Here is a 20,345-nt window from a genome sequence, read left to right on the forward strand (position 1 = left end):
CATATAGTACATGTAGCATATGGTTGTTGTGTGTTAATCGCGTGTGGCTTCGTTCCAAACTGATAACTCCACAACTCTAGAATCCTGCTTTGCATATGCTGCCCATCCGGTCCTTTACCAGCTTAGATAAATATTATTATATTAAAATAATTTAAATATCTGTGTAGAATGCAAAATAACAATAAAAGTCATAATATATAAGATCTTTGATTGCAGGGGAAGCCACGACATGTGGCAGGCAAGACTTTCTTCCACTGCAGTAAAAGACATTCAGTTTCCATGGCAAACAGTTCTCTTTGATACTATGTGAGTGTATACAGGTCCATAATGTCATCCGAGAAAACACTGTGCGACAGTATTGTCAGTAAGGCTTTGGATTGGTGTTTAAGAAAACATTCACTTGTAAAAATAAATTAATTTCTTAATATATATATTTTGTAAGTCATAACCTGGCTCGTTCTGAGGTAGGGTTTTCATATGACTGGTTATTGAGTTCGAATTGTTAAGTGAATTTCTGAAATGCCACCTCTGTGCAGTGTTGAGACCACCCATGCGAGCACAAACACTCCCATACACACACATGCACACAGGTAAATAAATAAGTGACTTGTGCAACAGGTGTGTTGTGCGTGCAGTGTGTGTGTGTGTGTGTGTGTGTGTGTGTGTGTGTGTGTATCAGATGTTTCTCTCCAGGTTTTGTTCACAGGTTTTGAGGTTTGAGGGACACTGGCAACTCCAGAGCTCTCAACTAAACCATCGAAAAGGTCCATAACACAAAAATTCAGCATTCAGAGGGAAGAGATTGTAGTGAGTAACAGATGGACAGGAAGTCCCGTCTCTCAGCGTCTGAGTCGGAGACACATTGTCACACCTCGCGCCGGGGTCAAGTGTCCATGTTGCCTTGACGACGGCCATTCGAATGCATTTCAGGGGGTCAAAGATCAGCCGAGGGCTGAAGCAGCAGCAATGTGGCCCATCTGTCCACACGATCGCCTCCTCACTTCCTATCATTGTGAATGATGCAAAAAGAAAGATAGAAGGTTTGAAGGAGCTTGACTGAGGAGACTGGCTCTGTTTAGTCTGAAAAAAACAAAAAGAGAAAGAAAGGGAAAACACATTAATGTCATATCTATAAATATCCTGACAGAGAAAGCAAGACAAACCAATAAAACACAGGGTCCCTGAGATGAACACTATCAAGGCACCGTCACACAACATAGCAAGCCATATATGGGCATTTGCAAATGTTTTCAGCATTTTTCCCAAAAATTATCATATTCCTCCATGCCTTGTCTGGAAAATCTCCCATAGTTTCACAGACCGGTGTGTGTTTTTTCAGGGCCATCTGTATGGGATTTATCGACGAGGAATGAAAATGGGGGGCAAAAGATTATACGCTCTTTCCTTCTCTTTTTCTCTCTCTCTCTCTCTTGCGTTCTGTCTTTCCTTCTCTCCTTTACCAAGTAAGGAATGTGTGCTCTTTTGCTAGGAGCAACAGAAGTGGCAGGTGCTCTTAGAGGGACGGGGGAAACACTCGCTGGCATTTAGCACTATGCAGCTGATGGAACATACAGACACACAGCCTGAGATGTTCTGCAAAATGCAATTACACATAACCTTTAGATTGGAAATGTAAATATTAACATGCCATTTGAAAGCATTTGATGTTTCTAAATTAAATGTTTTGAAAACTGTTATTATTTTTGCAATTCCATAGGGCAGTGCCAGTGGTGCAGAAATTACACACTTCACCTTTAAATTTAGGCTATTATTACATTTTAGAATGTTATATGTAAGCACTTTTTATAAAAGTGAAGGGTGTCTTTTCTCCAACACCAGTGTGACCAAAAAGAATCACAAAAATATTGACTGTTTTCAAACTGCTTTCCCTAACACTGTCCCAGTTTTCATTGGTCAGACAAACTCATGTCATTGGCTAATGTTGCTGCCTCGGGTTGGTCAGGATGCTCAATCACACAGAGTAATGTTTTGATAGGCCCACAGAGCCACATTGTCAAGCTATAGAATGAAGCTACAAATGGCTTATTTCCAGCCTAGCTGCCAAAGCATTGTAAGCTGGGACAGGAGAAAATTCACTTTACATCTATAAATTTGAAATTTAAACATTAGAATGTAATTTGAAAATTTGCTTAGTTTTCTTTCTGGTGTCTGGGCTCGGTTTACAACACCAGATCAATTTCCTGACCTCTCACCCATTGTACTTGTTTGTGAGGTTTCATTTGCATGAAGGCCTCACATCAGACCAAAGTCTCTGCTAACACAAACCCCTCGAGGGCCTTTTCTCCCTGGCCACGCACTAGACCCGCCCCCCACCAATCTCCTCCTCCTGCTTTTTATCCGCCTAGAACAAGAGGTGTTTTCATAGAGCGAGACTCGATCTCACACACACTTAACAAATCCTTGATTCACGGCCATTGGCTATACAGCATGCCATAATCGCTTCCATTATATGGACTGCCCGCACACATTCCAAACACTTCCGCATGTGAGTCTGATATCACAACACACACACACAAACATACAAATACACAGAGAGAGAGAGAGAGAGAGAGAGAGAGAGAGAGAGAGAGAGAGAGAGAGAGAGAGAGAGAGAGGGATAGAGATGACAGTAATTCCCATGAATGTCAGTATGGTTGCATTCTCTCACAGGGCGCTGGGGAAAGTCAGAAGGGAGGGGCCAGCGTAAGGTCAAGCGTTTTCATAGTTGTAAAGTACCTCATCTTTTCCTGCTCTTTGATACCTCCCTCTGTGTGGTATTATGAGGTATTAGCTACTCTTCCAGTTAAGTGCTGACAGATCTGTTTGCTCACAGCCAACTAGTGAAGAGAGAGAGAGAGAGAGAGAGAGAGAGAGAGAGAGAGAGAGAGAAGGTGCTTTCCTGTTGTCCTTTCAACTTTCCCAACTGTGGGAATAACAGCAGAAAACATGCTTACGCTGCTCTCTCACTCTGATGGTAAACTTTTGTAAAAATGTGGCCCAAAGTCAACTGTCCATTGCAAAGCCATGTGTGTCCAGCTATCACTATAAACTGGATAATCATATTATATGCTCTGGCCTACTTTACGGTCACCACACTGCTAAGTACTTCAGAGACACTATACACATCTAAAACAAAAGACACAATGGTACCTACAGAGACACCAGCAGGACTTCTGACCTGGCACCCCAGTGGAAACCTTGATGTGAACTCGAGTTTGACTCTGTACCCAGACTCTATATGTAGGGTGATCTACTTTGGTCACACGTATAAATAGACTAAAAAGACTGATAAGAGATCTCTCTTTCTCCCTCTCACTGGTTCTCACATTCACACTGATGCCATGGAGTCAGAGTCATGCATGTATGTGTGTGTGGAGATCAGTGAGGCAGCTTGAGTTTCACAGAGCAAATTAAGCAAGAGGAAGATTGGCAATATAAATAATTGCGACAATCCTCTTGACTACTGGTACATGAACAAAGACCACTTTCCATTGCTTGCACGGACTGCACGCAGGTATTTATCTGCCCAAGCACCAGCACAGAGAGAGAGACTATTCAGTGCAGCATCTCATGTTCTTGAGTTGCCAGAAAGCTGAGCAACTTTTGTTCTTGAAGAGAAAACTGACACTTTTACTTAAATAGAAAGCAGTCCAATTTACTATGTGTATAGCAACTACATTAAAATAGGTTTAGCCCTGCAAAACTTTGTTCTTCACTTGAGGCTACATCTGTCATTACAAATGAGATTGGTTTTAGTTCTATTACTGCTGTTTTGCACTGTTGTTTTGCACAATAATTTTATATTAAAGTGGAAATACGTTTATATAAACAGAATAGAGGCCCTCTGCCGTTCTGTGTTCTGCCTGATGTCATCATTAAAATTACTGTGTAGCATATTTTAACTTTTTGTATTTGCAAGATGCTAGCCTAGAGCTGCTAAGTTCATTATTGACTGCTGTTTTGCATATCATTAGTTTTCTAAAATGTTACATTTATTGGATAATTGGTTAAAAAAAAAAAGAAATCTGTTAAATTTGATTGTTAAAGGACTGAATAAAGAATAATATATTTAATATTGTTAGGATATATTTTGTCCAATTTTGGTGTGTTACTTTCAATAAAAGATTTGAAGTTTTTCAATTCAGATTAAATTCAAGAAATTAATTAAAAAGTATATTATTAATAGAATTTTCAATTTCTTTTCAATTGATATTTCCCAAAAGCATTTTTATGTCAACTATTTATGTCAAGTATTCTTTTTCTCTCCATATCTCAGAGTAATCTCTCAACCTACAAAACTCTCATATACAAGTGCAACCTCTCACTTCCACAAAATTTTACAGTCTTAAAACATGTGTTTCCTACAGCTGAGTATCTGCGTGAGAAATCGTCACTGGTAGGTATTTAAAGCAGCTGTAATTCGGACGATCCTTGAGGCCACCGTGCCACCAAAAGTCAACAGACCGTGAACCCAATGTCCCTGTCCCTTGATCAATTTTTTTTAACTTCACAGGTTACATTTAGCCCCCTTGCATCCGGGCCAGGAACAGTCTGGCTTTCTCACACACATGAAACGCAACTGTTTTCACACACACACACACACACACACACACACACACACACACACACACACACACACACACACACACACACACACACACACACACACACACACACACACACACACACACACACACACACACACACTTTACAGTAGAGAGAAAGCCAGCTGACAAACTGACTGTACTGTAAACATGTGCAAGTGTTACTAATTTATTTATCTATGCCTGTCTCACATATCATAAAAAGTGTGGGGGAGGCATCAGTGTTTTGGTTGCAGTGTTGAGTTTTTCTTTTTGGATGTGAAAGAAGTTTAGTCATCTGTTTCTATACCCCTTCGCTCAGTATGATCTTACAATGTCTCTCCCTTAGGGGGGCATTCACAATGACAGCTATTTGCTATGAAAAAATAAACTGGAAGATATTCATTTGCTGTGAAGCAAACTTTACCCAACTGTGTAACGATGCGATGCCCCAATGGGAGTGCAAACAGTAAAGCAAACGCACTATAAAAAAGGTTCATAATTTTTCACAGAAAAAGCATGTAAAATGCTGTAATAAATGAATTGTTAATTGTTGTTTAAACTTAAATTAAATAATATTTAATTTGATGACATTAAATATCATTTTACAGGAAAATGCTGTTACAATATAGTTTAGATGTAAAATCTTATATATTTATTTATAATTTCCATTATAATTAACTGTGAAAATGTATATTATGTTTAACAAGCCAATACATGTTTTACAGTAAACTACTCTTAACATTACTGTGAAAAAGAATATGTGTCTGCTTCCAAAAGTCCCTGTGTAACCCACTACATTTCATTATGTTTTATTGTTATTTTGTTTTTAAATGAGTTATGTATTGGGGTGTTTCATGCTAGATTGTATGTTACTTAGCAATTTGTTTATTGCATTATTTTAGTGTCACGTATGTTGTCCTGATAGTGTTTTGTGTTTATATATGTGACACTGTTCAGTGTCTAAACATCTATAAAATTTAAATTTAAACAGTTGGTAACACAACTGAAAGATCTGTGCATATGCTTCTCGGCTCAATATCAAATCGCAGTCTGTACATTTACAGCAGTGACCCTTAGAATGTCTGGAAACTGAAACACTGATGACATTACAGCAACAGGGAGAGTGACAGAAACAGGGAGAGAGAGAGAGAGAGAGATGTCTGGGCAAAAGGTTATACTCTATGCATGGAGAGATGATCATCATGTGTAAATGTCACTATCTAATCTCATATAACACTACAGCCAACTAAGCTAACAGAGCTCAATGGCTACATGGAAATAAACGGCAGTCCATGAATGTCCAAGTGTGCCCATGAGGGTGCGTGAGCTCAGCAGATCTCACAGGACGCCTCTTTTAAACAAGTTCAGAAGCAGAGGCAGAGTTATTGGAGGCCAATTCTAATGCCCAAAGAGCCATTTAAATTAATTTGATGACAGTAAAGCATCACTACATATTTTGTTCTGGCACGTACACACACACACACGCACACAGATCTCTTGGCTCAGCAGGGGTGAAAAGGAGCATTCATTCAGAATCATGTCACATGCCATGCAATTAAACCCACACATGACACGTGCTACTAAAGAACGTTTTATGCAGATCTGAGATAATATTTTCATTGCCTACCCATATCCCACTGTTAAAATGATAGTTCACAAACTTTTCCATCATTCATTCACCTACATGTTTTTCCAAACTGTATGACTTTTTCATACAGTCATACAGATCATTGCATCTTTTTTTATACATGAGGGTAACATTTAGCCTAACATCTCTTTTTGAGATACATGGAAGGAACAATGTCATATAGCTAGAATATAAGACAGTAATCACATGTCCAGGTAACATTTCACCCTACATCAGAAGAAAGCAGGAAATTATAATTTGCATTAGGAAAATTAAGCCTATTTAGGAGCCATTTAGCTATTTTACATTATTTTCATGACAATAAGCACATTTTCCATAATGTGCATTTTTGTAAAGTTTTGTAAAGTTTTCAGTCGTAGTTTTTCCTATTATCTCATTGACTCTCATTCTCATACTGTAATACTATTATTTAAATCAACATAAAGGTAGCACAACAAATACTTGATGTTTAAATACTTCAAAAAGTTAATATTATATAATTTTTTTGTCCCATTACAGTAATTTTTTTGGTATTTCAGTAAATGAGAATTGAGGAGAATGTGATTAAATTGTGATTGTGATTAAATGTCATGAAAATAATGTCACCGAGCAAAAATACTAACCATGAGCTTCATTTTCATCAAGAAAATATAATTTTTATATAATTTTCTTTCTTTCATTTTGGGGTGAAAATGAAAGGAGCGTTATTATAACTACATTTTTCTTCATTTAAGTGCCACTTTCTACGGTTTGCTGCAGTTTTCTGGTGAAATGAACTCTAGAGGCGCTACAACAACTGTGTGGTTTGTACAATTTCACACAAATCATGGATACTATGGCTGTTTATGACTTTATAAACACTTATTTTTTGCTCTATTACTCACTGATATGTTATTATATCAAAACACTTTAATGCATAATTTGAAAAATAATACATTTAATACATTTGTATTACAGACTCACTAACATTTACACACATTTTCCAACATGATTAGCTTCCCCTCTTGCTCACCTGATAGTGTTGGACTTTGGACTCGGAGACTGAACCTAGAGCCCAGTCAAGGACGCTCCAAACAAAATTAAAGCAAAAGTGCCATAGAAGCAACACGATATGAAGTGGTTGCTTCAATAAATGTGCCTTTCATGTTGAATTTGCTTTAAAAAAAAACTATTGGTTAGGTTTAGGATGTATGCTTTGTTCACCTTTATTTATCTTTTAAGACACTATTGGTTAGGTTTAGGTTAAAGTTTTAGGTTAGGGAGGTTTACTCAATAAAACATCCATCTAATATTCACAATAAAATCTTTGTCTGATTACAACATAATTTTACTCACTTTTGGCGCCCTGCTCTGGAAATTTCACTGGGAAACTACAGCCAAACATGTAATGAAGCATGCAATTTTCATTTGCAAAAAGTTTGCAATCGTCATTTAAATATCATGAGATCAGGCTGGATACACCCATGAATGTGTGTATGTTTGTGTGTATGCCCCTTGCTTGGACATCAAACAAAGCTGCTCAAGAATGTCTAATCTGTGGCAGTGTGTAATCCGCCTTATCTGTGCAGCTAAAAGTGGGGAACAGCGAGAGCTTTTAGAAGAACATCTTGATCTAGTTTAACACTACCATATCTATAACAATAGCAGCTACTTACAGAGTCAACAAAAACAAGACCAAGAGGTGAAGCAGGACAGGAAGAGTGAGGTGGAGAGAAACACAGAGGAGGTGGAGTCAGTGTGATGCTGGGTGATAGTCCTAGACAGAGACAGGATTGAAAGTAATCCCTCAAATATGAAATAATTATAGAGAGGCAATATTAGCAGAAAGATTTATGATGGAAGAAAGAGATAAAGGTGATGTGATTATGGACTGGGATTCAAGGAAATGGAATAGGTGTGTGTGAGTGTGTGTTGTGGAGGGGGATGGTCGTCTGAGCTTGTTGTCTTGTGCCAACTGTTTTCACTTGTTATCTGACTGTCTCTCTCAATGTCTGTCTCTGTGCCTGTCTATCTCTCTCTCTCTCTCTCTCTCTCGCTCTCGCTCTCTGTGCTGTTGTGTGGGGTAGCAGATGGTCGGTAATCATTTGTGTATTGTCAGTGCATCTGATGGGCCCGATAACCACTGTGCACTGCTTGGAATGGCAGGTGCACGACCCTGGCCCCCACCATCTGTTGGCTCAGCCCCTCACACACAATTCTCAAGGGGGGAAGCTTCTCTGGAAGCCCTACACTGACACACACAGCTCTCTAGGATGAGTTCTCTGGATGTCCAAATTGTACATTTTAAATAAGAAAGTGTTTACTCTCTCCTCTGGTCATATTATGAAGGGTGAGAGGGCAGAATGAAATTAAGGAAATTAATTTGAAGATGTAAAGGACAGCTTCAATGTCCATAGCACTGTTTACATGAAACTCTTCAAGTAGAGCTTTGATCTCAAAAGCCATATATACCCAAGGCCAGGTCAGTGGTGACCACTCTGATTTGCAACAAATTGCCAGAGTTTGTGAGCGAGCCTGATCTCATGAAAAAAAAAAAAAAAAGGGACTGTGGCGACACTTCCAAAATGATATGTGGCTTCTTACACATATTGAGGCAGTTCCAAGGTGAAATATCTACTGTGTGGCACTAAAAGAGAGGTTTGTAAGGTTAATGCCCTATCGAGTTTTAAATCAACAAATCTGATATCTCTACCCTAAGACTTAAACCTAACCAATATTGTCATAAAAAGTCCATGCGAGATGAGAAATGCAGATGAGTCGAAGCACTCATTTGTCGTTTTGCCACTATGACACTTTCGGCTCATGTGTTGACTCGCATGCTCTGCAGGACTCGTTTGCATCACAAGAACAACGCTCTATCAGTTGAGCTACAGAGCAACTTGATCGGATTCAAAACATTATTATAAATGTAGTTGGCTGGTTATGCAAATGTTAAACTGTATCGCCATGTACTATAGTAAAAGTGTTTAAATGTCATAAGATATCATGGTGTGAGGAACAGATTGAAAAGTCAGCATTTATGAATGATAATTAGCTCTTTTACTCATGACTTGGGTGAAAGGGTATAAAAGTCATCATTGTTGAAGCACCTCTAGTGGGTGTGAAATGGTGTTCAATGACTAAGTGAAGATGCAGATATGAAAAAACTGAGAAATAAATAAGACAAAAGCCAATCAATCCATAAACATGATGAAATTCCTTCATAAGCCTTCTAAATCACTCAAACATCCAGCACACTTTGCTGATGTCTATGTAGATGTAGTGGTACATGTAGTTATGTCCATGAAAGTATCTCTCTGCTTTGTGTGTCTTTCCTCTAAGTCTGCTGCTGTTATAGATTTTTAACCATAAGTGGAAATGTGATTGCCATTTTCAAATGTACTGGTCAAATCTGTGTGTAAAAGGAAGGAAAAGAGTGGAATGTGGCACTGCTGGACAGACAATGGCGTAGTAAACAGAGCCCATCCCAACCTATCGGAGTTCTCATCTCTGCTCAGTTGGCCCTGCTGATGGTTCCTATCAGGAAGACCATCAGGCCGTTCTACACAAATAAAAGCTCTGTGTTCTGTCACTGTTGCTCATCTTTTGTTTTTGTGGAATGTTGGTCATGACCAATCGCAGAGCCGGATGGTTGAGCTCTAGTGAGTGTGTCTGTGCTTGTGAGAGTTTCCTTTGTGGTCTCCTCCCACTGTTCTAGGGCTTCTGCGGCCTGCAGCTATGTCTTTCTGCTCCGTCCACTTTGCGGAGGTAAACAGAGAACAGCAGAAACACCTGCTTGTCGGTGACAAACACAAACACTCCCACCCCCCCACACACACCTTAAAGATCATAATTGAGCTTTTGATGATGTGTATTCTCCTTGTATAGACCTTTTTCACAGCAGTGCCAACTTTTATTTTTTCAACAAGGGTTGAGGGATAGACGTACAGTCTCTTCAAGGGGTTGTACAGTTGTTTAAAATGTTTTTGGATCGTACTGTTGATGGAACATTGAAAATATATCTTTCCAAAAAATTTCGAAACATTGAAACTTCGAAATTTCGAAATTTCAGTAGACAAAAGTCTCTTCAAGGGGTTGTACAGTTGTTTAAAATGTTTTTGGATCGTACTGTTGATGGAACATTGAAAATATATCTTTCCAAAAAATTTCGAAACATTGAAACTTCGAAATTTCAGTAGACAAAAAACTCCAAACAACATGAGTTGTGGAATATAATATGTGATCTATGAGCTTTGTGATGGCTTTATACAGTGCATGTCATTGAAGGGATGGTAAATCTATTCCTTACAGCCTCATTTTCATTCCCATCAAAAATCTAAGATTTTGCAACTGTGAATATGGTCTATGGTCTGTGTATTAGACTTGCCACGGTATCATAATTTTCACACAGGAGCGGTGATCACGTTAAAACCGACTAACACCAGTATTACCTCTGGATGGAAGCTAGGTGGTACTATGGGGTAAATTTCGTTCACAATAAGGCAAGGCAGCTTGATTTCAAACTTTAAACTTATTTTAACAAAAAATTCTAATGAAACTGAAAAAATTAAATGTGTGTTGTTCAACTTTTTGAAAGACGGCTTTACAACAGTTGTGAAGGGCAACATCTCTCTGGCAATGAACCAATTTAATCTGTGCATTCTCTCTATCATGGGCTACCGGTCGGGTATTTCATTGTCCGTGCAAATGCAACACTTGTTGGTGTTTTATTACCTTTCATCCCAGAACCCAGTGTAGCTGCTACGGAAGGGTATTGACTTTGAATGCGGGAATACATGAATTTTGTTCCCTCCAAGGGCTTGGTGTATGCAAGAAATAGGCTCACTATATATATATATATATATATATATATATATATATATATATATATATATCACAATATCCAATTACTTCGTCAACCCCTGACAGAGGGATCGGTGAATATTCTTGCTTTAGTGATCTTGTATTGAAAAATAAAGTTATTTAAAAAACTCAAAACTTAAACCAAAAAGACATTTCTAAATTCAAATTGCACTTCAAATGAAACGTAAAAGCAATCAAAATAACGAAGTAATAACCACCTTTCCATTTAACGTCAGGAAAGTATCAATCTATGACTATGGCGGAAATTTTGTAATACATATTAAGATCTAAAAACAATTATAAATGTAAACATAATAATTATAATGATGATAATAATAACTGATATTTCGATCATGGTTTGAGGTGAACGTGTTTTTGTATTATTTTATGATTTATTCACATATTTATAGGCTATATATATATTAAGTGACCCAGCAGAGTTGCGCACACAACAAACTGCTCTGTGGAATTAAAGCGAACTGAACTCAGAGCACCTCCTGAGCTGAGATTTGTCATTTGCAGCATTCTCATAGATGATACTATTCTTGCAAAACATTTTCAGAAGTAAAACCAGTAACACCGTGGCAACCCTAAGTAGGTTTGTGTTTTAAGAGGCTCCAATTCTAGACTCTTTTATGAAGTGCCATTCATCAGAGACTTGAGAAAGCCACTCTGTACTTCATGTGCAAATGTATGGTCCTTTAAGTCAATGATTCAACTTTACTTTTTGTCATTGCATTAAGAGTCATACTAAAGTGCAGAGTATATACTCATCCTCAAAAAACCACTAACACAAACTTGCATTCAACAATAAGAACAACACCTATTTTACTAATTTCTGTGCATAAATTCCACAAGAGTGAAAATCAGTGTCCATCAACCCACGTTTATCTCTCAGCTACACAAACATGTCTGTTTTTCAAGTTCTGCTTAAAAACTAAAAAAGGGGAGGGGTTGTTCCTTCAAAGAAACCTGGCAGGTTGGAAAAACAAGCCAGCATTCATCTCTCTGAACGACCTTTGTGCACGTTCTGCATTCCAGCCCTGAAACCCTGAAACTGACATCTGATAAACAACTGACTCACTTGTTTTTATTTTTCTCTCTGTGCTACTGCTGAGTCCTCGCCGTGTGTGGCACAATGACACATTTAGATGTGCAACTTTCACAGAATGAGTCAATGCATGATGCAAATATTGGGAATGTTTCCTCTTTTGCTGAATTAATTATTAACATGTGGATACTATGTCTCTCTCCAATCTTCACAATATAAAAATTTTAACTAAACAACTAACCTTTCAAACCTATAAGCAGAACAGTATAAACCAATCAGGCAGAACTGCACTGTTTTCATCCAAAGCACTCAAGCAGGCTTGGATGAAGGGATCATTCGCTGAGAATAAAAACTGCGCCACAGCTTTTAAAGACTATTTTCCATCATTCTGACACACAGAGTTGCTCAATTAGCTCTCTCACATGAGCAGACAATCGGTCATATGGCACAATCATCTGGTGCAAATGTAACATGCGGTTATTACTATGAAATATAAATAAACTGCATTTCACTATTTCATGATATTTTGGCTTCACGCAGCTGAATCATCGGTCTGAATTATTTCAGAGCCTTTTACACCATAGCATTTAAATCAGAGACTAATGTGAGAGGAAAATACTACTAGTAATCCATCATAATATAATAAAATAATAGTAATCCCCTATATTGTGGTTAACATACTCATATACATAGTCTTTCTTAATGACAAATATGTGTGAATCTAAGCCTACACAACAATAGTTTGGTATTAAAAGCTGTAGCAAATTATACTTAAGCAGTGCTGCTTTTTATTCTCCTCTACAGCATACTCTTAATTATTTAAAATATGAACACTGAATATATGTAAGACATTATTGCAATAAAGTCTGTTCAGTTATGTTCAGCATCCAATAGGGAAGAATAACTGCCAATGTGCAAAAAAAATCTGTCACCTCAGCTATATATTGCACAATTCAGAAAAGTGGAATCAATACATTTTATGAATCCTCTAAACACAAGCTTACCTTTTACTGTTGTTGCCGTCTCCTTGAACCCAAGGCTGGCATACGGACTGACATGTATTCCATTGATGCCCTCTTTACAGCAGCTGGCAGCTTTGAATCTGACAAGAGAATCGCAGCCGTCAAGTCCCTCATCCATCAAGTTTAAGGCAATGTAGTTGAGTCCATTCTGAAAGCCAGCCGATGTCTCCCTACACATGGGACTGTTGTTCTCTTCATCTGATCCTTCGCTGTTCCTCACCACAGACACGTTCTCCACAGAGGCTGAACCATGCCGCCTGGCATCATGAGCGAAGGATGGGAAAACAGGTGTGACGGTGGTGGTGGAGGAGAATGTTTCCGAGCTGTGTCGTCTGCGTCCCTGGGGGTCTGCGCGAATCACCTTGGCGCCCCGGTCAGGGTCCACCAAGGCCAGAGTGGTACCACATAGCAGAAATGCTTCGACGGCTGGCACACCCACACTCTCATCCACAGTCAATCTTTGCACACAGGAGGATGGGCTGATGGTATGCCCACTTTCTGAAGGCTGAGCCACAGGCTGCAGAGGAGAAGCAGGCATGCCGAACATCATGTCGGTGTAATCGTCTTTAGCTTTGCCAGCTGGGCCCGCTGGTGCCACCTGTGCTGTGAGGTGGTACCTTTCTTTCTCCTCTTCTCCATCAGGGTGGGCGGGGCAGGATGTCAGCTCTGGCAGCGCCTCTAAAGGCTCAGATGGGGCGACGTTTCCAGATTTGGGCAACTGTGAGCTCACATCAATGTTCATGTAATCAGAGAGGGGTGATCTCCTCTGACCGCTGGAGGATCCCAGGGAGGAGGCTGGGCTTTCAGAGGAAGCAGTGGAGGGCGGAGAGCAGCAATCAGCAACACATCCAAAGTCTATGTTTATGTACTCACCAGGGCTTTTTGGCTCAGTGGGGAGGGGATGCTCGTTCATACTGGGTAACGTACGTAGTGTGTCCAAAGAGAGGCGGGCGGGCCGACTGATCCTATGCCGGTGGATGAGGCTTTCTGTCCGGCTTTGTCGCAGAGGAGATGGGACAGGGGAAGATGCTGTGGTTACAGATTCTTCAATTATCCTGTGACTCTGAGGATTCATGACAACATACTGATAGTTTTCATCATCATTTAATGTCTGCTGGGGCTTATGACAGTGGGGCAGAGAGTTAAATGAGTGAAGCTGTCTGAGACAGGGGCACTGCTCCACACCCACAGGGCTCTGGCAGTAGTCTGGTGGTGTGACGGAGCCAGAATCTACAGGAGACATGTTGAGGTACTCGCCATTAGTCAGTTTCCCATCTGAGCTGTCGATGGAGAATTTTGAGCCACACAACATCTTCATGTAGCCACTGTCATCCACAAAACAGCTGCAGGGAGAATTGGTTCGATAACCATTTGCTACGATGAGGGGGTGTGTCCTGGGGTTGATGATCTGCTTCGGGGCTGAAACACACATTGGGCTCATAGGCATGTAGTTGTCAGCCTTCCCCCCTTGCAGAGCCACACCTGGTGTCATTGGCATGTAGCCATTTTCGTCCAGATTACTGCTGGAACTTTTCAATAACGGACCAATTTCAATGTCACCATAATCCTCAGGGTATGTGACCTTTGGGGATGCGGTGTGTGAGCTGCGCCCTGAATGGCCTCCAGTTGTGTAAGTTGCTCTCATAAGTGTGTACTCATCCAGTGAAGCTGATGACACTTGTGATGGCACCCTCTTCTGGTAAGGCATGGTGAGAGAGTGTGTCCTCCTTCTGTAGGCCTTCTCCAAGTCTCCTATGCTCTCCTCTGCTGTTGCTCGGTTGCTTCGCCTCCCACAGCTGCTGGGCCTCTCCATAATCATGTATCCATAGAGGTTGTTGCCCTCCTGTGAGGGGGGCGTGTCAGTGAAGGACTCAGGTGTGTTGCTTCGGTTTGCTGCTAAAAGGTGCCGTATATCTCCCGGGCTGGAGCCACATTCATCACAAGAAATAAAGCCAGCATCGCTGGGTGAGCCTGCAATGGAGGCTGTGCAGCTGGAGGGGCGAGGGGCGCTTTCTATATTACAGCCATTACTGCAGGACTGGCTGAAAAGGCTGACAGCTGATAGTGGGGAGTGAGGCACAGGCATGCTCATGGATTTACTGTGCTGCAGGGAAGAGGTCTCAAAAGTTCTACAGGGGCGAGCAGTCACTGTGTTGGAGCGGCTCAAGTGCGTCCGGTTCACACCGGGACTGATGGGGCTGCCCGTCATAGATCCATCACCCTCGCTCGCCGTGCGTATCCGACAGGACGTCAGTTTCGTCACGGGAGACGTCGCCGCCATGCTGTCGGTGCGCGAGCGCCGTTGCAGCCCGGTCTGACTCGGCGGAAGGTTGTTAAAGTGCCGCCTGGTGGGCACGGAGATGGGGTTGGTACCGGAGGACTGGCTCTTGCTGCGAGGGCGGAACTCTGACATCTCCTTCATTGCTTTCATCGCCTCCAGAATGGTCTCGTGAATGTTTTGCGCTACCACCGAGTCATCAGCCTGCATCCACAGCTCGCCGGGTCCTATTGACGCCGACCGGCCGACCTCGATGAAGAAAAAGCTGTCCGAGTGTCCGCATCTTCGTATATTCATGAGCTGCAAAATAACTGACGCCGCCTCCGTGTTGAGTTTCACGAAGCTGATGGTCCGGGTGGTTAAACACAGCCTATAAACGCCGGTTAAATTGCGGCTCTGTCCAAGTCCTTTAGATTTCAAATTGACTTGCCAAACCTCCTTGTAAGTGGCACTGACCTGCGGAGCCGTCACGCCGTAATTCGCCTCATCAAACCCGACGAGAGATGACGCCGAATTAGACGCGGAGCCGTCGATTACTTTCCCCTCGTTCATTACATCCGTTAAGACCGCATACCAGTCCTCTTGTTCCTGCTCGTTGTCGGCAGCCACGGCGAAATACTCGTCCTTGGTGTACAGGGCGATCAGGTGCTTGTGTTTGGCATCGGCTCTCTTGTTGATGTTCAGGCAGGAGTCCAAAGGTATCACCCTTTTCGCAGCCGACTTGTTTTTCCATTTCTTCTCGCTCTCGTAATACTCCAGCCGGGCAGGAGAGCCCTCACTCGGCTCCCTCAGCACGAAAAAGCGCTTGTGTCCGTGCTTCTGTTTCCTCAGATATCCGTATTTCCTGACGTGCTTGTTACTGTTTACGGTAATGTTTGAAATCAGCTGTCCTCCAGTCGGCGGCGGACTCGCCATTCTCAAATGCCGTAAAGAAAAACTCTCACTTTTCCTCAACTTGTGCAGCGAGTCAGTCAGTGAGTCTCCTCTGAGGCGCGGGTAAAATCCAGTCACACTCTGTTCTGTTCCCGGCGCGAGCTGCGCGTTCGCTGCGAGAAGCAGTTTAACAGTAAATAACACATATCGCTAAGTGACTGGAGTGAAGAGGGAAAAACAACATGTGACGTCCTACACATCCAGCTTTGGTTACAAAAAATACGCACACGCACTCACAAATAGTAGGCGGCGCAACCTTTGAGGGGAAGGCGTTTCTTCCAATCCAACCCTCTGAGCAGCTCATTGGGCTCATTGGTGGAAGACGCTGATTGACATTAGAGCGCACCAATAAGTTCTACTCTTATGAACGTGCTTCTCCGCCCTCAGTGGAACGACCCAAGGTGTCGGGGATCACAAACAACTGAGCGTGCTGTGTGGATCACCACCAAATTTGACGTTTTTATATTCTATTCGAATAAGAAAAAGGGGGATAAAATCAGGTTTAATGTTTAAATAGTCGTGGGACGTTTTAGGGCACAATTGGGGTGGTTAAAACAAACAGTAAGTAGATATGCGTATGGGTCGCAAGCTTTTCTACATTTTGTTTTCGGTTGAAGCTCAATTGCAGAGGTTGCAGCTTTCATGTTCGTCATGTTTATGATCGTTTAAATTGAAACATCCGGAAGAGGAATACGTTTTAGGTCATATCTTTATAGAACGAGGTTCAGTGTGTAGGCTATGGAATAGTAGCCTAGCTACCATTGGTAATATTGTTATTTTGTTAAATCGTGCGAAGTGCTCTTATTTTTTGCTTATTTTGCCTATTTAGTTATTTATTTAGAGGAAATGTGTCCAGAACTTGAAAAGGCAAAACCATGCTCCATCTTAAAATGACTGTTAGTAAAAGACGCACGCACGCGCACGCACACGCACGCACACATTAGCTAAAATGTTTCCCTTGTATTGTAATTGCCTTATTTACAGTATTATTCAGCAAACGTTATATCCGAGATCGCCTCTGTGTAAGCATCATCTCGGTTCTAACGCATCACAAAATGCATATGCAATGCGCCCCTGTGTATTCCTGAAATAATTTTTTTACAGCATAATTTAACATATTCTTGCCCCGATTATGTTGATGCATTCGTTTCAATGTAAATAATTTAACTGAGACTATACAAATGGTTGCGGAGCCTCTTCGTTATGTAATGCAACCGGTGCTCAGTTTGTCTGGTGTTACGCGACTGCCTCTAGTGTTCCTGTGGATGTTTGGCTTGTGTTTGCTTTCCACTATAAGATTTTTTCTGGCCATTGCCTTTTCCTCACAGCCCTCCTTCGCTGTGTAATGTACAACAACCCCCCACCCCATTTTAAGTGAGCGACGCAACGAAAGAAGAATAACATGAGCGTTCCAGTTTGTCATTGTTAATGGGGTGAAAGTCGGAGGGGATCGGAGTAGATCTCACTCAGTGTTGTAATTAAGCATTTAAACACTGAGCAGATGAATGTGAAACTGTGTCAGTATGCTGTGGAAATAGTAAAGCATGAAAACTCTGTCCTGGATTTGGTGGGTATCAGTGATGATGCTGTAATGCTTGTCTGCTGAGGATTGAGTACATCAGACTGTGTATGTAGATGGAGATGCTTACTCTCAGATGAACTCAAATGTTCTGTCTGGCTGTTTCACAATCAGAGCACACTCCACCCAGGAAAAGATGCCTCTATCTGATCTGGAATAAAAAAAAGGAGATCTATATATTACCTTTAAATTTTTGCTAGCACAGCATGAAGATGTTTTCTGTCATGTCTAATTTGTGAGAAGTGTATCAATAAATGCATTGCACATTTAAAATTCTGAAAAATGTACTGTGCTGAAACTGGGCCGGACCCGCTGGGTAAAAGGCACTTTTGCTTTTATTTTCTCCCAAATCACTAAACAGCAACACACATTATCACTGTACTTTCAATAGCACCTATTCGTCAACACTGCAAAATATTCCTGATTTATGAAAACATTGTGTGCAATGTCTTAAGTTTGATTTTGAGGTCATTTCATCTAATATTTAATCATTTTTAAAATGTTGCCAAATTTAAGTAGCTTATGAGAATACCTGAAATTATCACATTTGTTTTGAGACAAAATACTTAATTATAACTTTCAGTTTTGTTTCAGGTGGGTAAAAAGGCTCCCTCTCCACATTTAAAAAAGAATCAAAACAACCTTGCGATATTTTTTATTTTCATAAACATTTTGTTGATCCATCAATATTCAATGAAAAAAAAAAATATATATATCTATATATTTTAAAAATCTTGATACACTTTGTGATAAAAAAGCACATTATCCTTTGTGCCTGGTGTGCCTTTGCCCCTGTTGTATATTACTGTAATGAACTTAACATATATGTAATATATGTACTAAATACATACGTATGTTATAGTTAATCCTAGAATGTATTTTATTCAGCAGATCATTAAAGTGAACCTTACGGGCAGTGTGTTTGTCTTATCTAATTTAACCCATGATTGTCATCTTATAAATGTGTATGGCCTTGAAAAAGTCCCACAGGGATTGAAGACCTTTCCCACCTCACATGTTCAGAGCCCAGATTAGTTTTTGCTGGTTCAGCTCTCCTGATCACTTCCTTATTCAGTGGCAAGGTCAATTATATAGAGCAGCGCATGGGTCAATTATGCCAAGAATCCACTGATTTTATCTGAATGACTGAAAATAAAATCAAAATACCCTCCTATATCCCTCCTTGGTGCATCTGTCCTCTGCCCATGAATAACTTGATTCAACAGATCAGTTATGGGCTAGAAATCATTGGTCCAGGACAAATACATTTGACAAATCTGCACACTGTCTTAATGAACGATAAGCAAATGATAAGATTGAGTAAATCATGTGTTTATGTTAAGTGAGATTCGCTGAAACTTACTTGAGTAGCCTATACTATTGCAAGTATATCCCCCAGCTCCCCCAAAGGTTGGGGAGACAAATGCAAAAGTTAAATAATTTTTGGTAACACTTTACAGTAAGGTTCCATTTGTTAACATTAGTTACTGCATTAGGTATAATGATATAACAATGAATAATATTTTTACACAGCATTTGTTCATCTTTGTTCATGTTCATTGATAAAACACAATTGTTCATTGATAGTTCATGTTAGTTCATATTGCATTAACTAATGTTAACATATACAACTCTTAATTTAACCATTTACCAATAGTGGCTCTAGCAGGAGCAATGACAAATTAGGTATGGGAGGATCGATCCTAAAGTATCGATACTTACGATGCTGATGTTGTATCAAAAATATTGATCCACACACAAAAATATTGATTTTAACATTTGTTTAAACTAGGGATATTATTATTTGGTTACCATGAACATGAACAATAATCATACGCTTCAAAGTGAAATAAAAAGGATTAGGCTATATTAGCAAATACCTGTGCAGGTATTTCTTCTTCCGCTCATCTTAACATGCATAAATGCTGATAGACTGAACCCATGGTTTTACTACAGTAATATTGTAGTAGTAACCATGATTAATTGTGTGGTAACTATGGTTTAATTAAATCCCATGCTTAAACTATAGTTACTGTAGTGAAACCATGGCTAATTTTAGTAAGGGTAAACAAAATAGAAGTCTAATAATTTTCTGTTTAGGCTCACAAATGCAAAAATGAATAAATAAATAAATAATAATGACTTGAATTATGACTAAAAATACTGTTTTAAATTTTTTTTTTTATAGAAGTATCGGTATCGACGATGTTTGATTTGAAAGTATTGGTAACATATCGAAAGAATATAATTGGTATCGCCCATCCCTATGACCAATAAATATGTGGAGACAGTTCTCAGTGTAATAACACAGAACACCCCAATGTACATAACTGATAGAAACTACTCCCATAAAATATTATGAAATATGATGGGATATTTTTTACTGTAATTTTAACAATAATTTACTGTAAATAGTACACGTACTCT

At 40.1% G+C, this 20,345-nt stretch overlaps 1 protein-coding gene across 1 annotated transcript; it reads right to left on the reverse strand.

Moving 5' to 3' along the window:
* Window positions 1–506: 506 nt before the first annotated feature.
* On the reverse strand, window positions 507–16,558 carry LOC127654868 (insulin receptor substrate 2-like). Its single transcript, XM_052142381.1, has 2 exons — window positions 13,111–16,558; window positions 507–1,080 (listed from the first exon to the last, which is right to left on the reverse strand). The coding sequence occupies exons 1-2, from the start codon at window positions 16,319–16,321 to the stop codon at window positions 1,076–1,078; spliced, it is 3,216 nt and encodes a 1,071-aa protein (XP_051998341.1). The 5' UTR covers window positions 16,322–16,558; the 3' UTR covers window positions 507–1,075.
* Between the last annotated feature and the right edge of the window lie 3,787 nt (window positions 16,559–20,345).

Source organism: Xyrauchen texanus, chromosome 14 (genome assembly GCF_025860055.1).
Source record: "Xyrauchen texanus isolate HMW12.3.18 chromosome 14, RBS_HiC_50CHRs, whole genome shotgun sequence".
Classification (NCBI taxonomy): Eukaryota; Metazoa; Chordata; class Actinopteri; order Cypriniformes; family Catostomidae; genus Xyrauchen; species Xyrauchen texanus.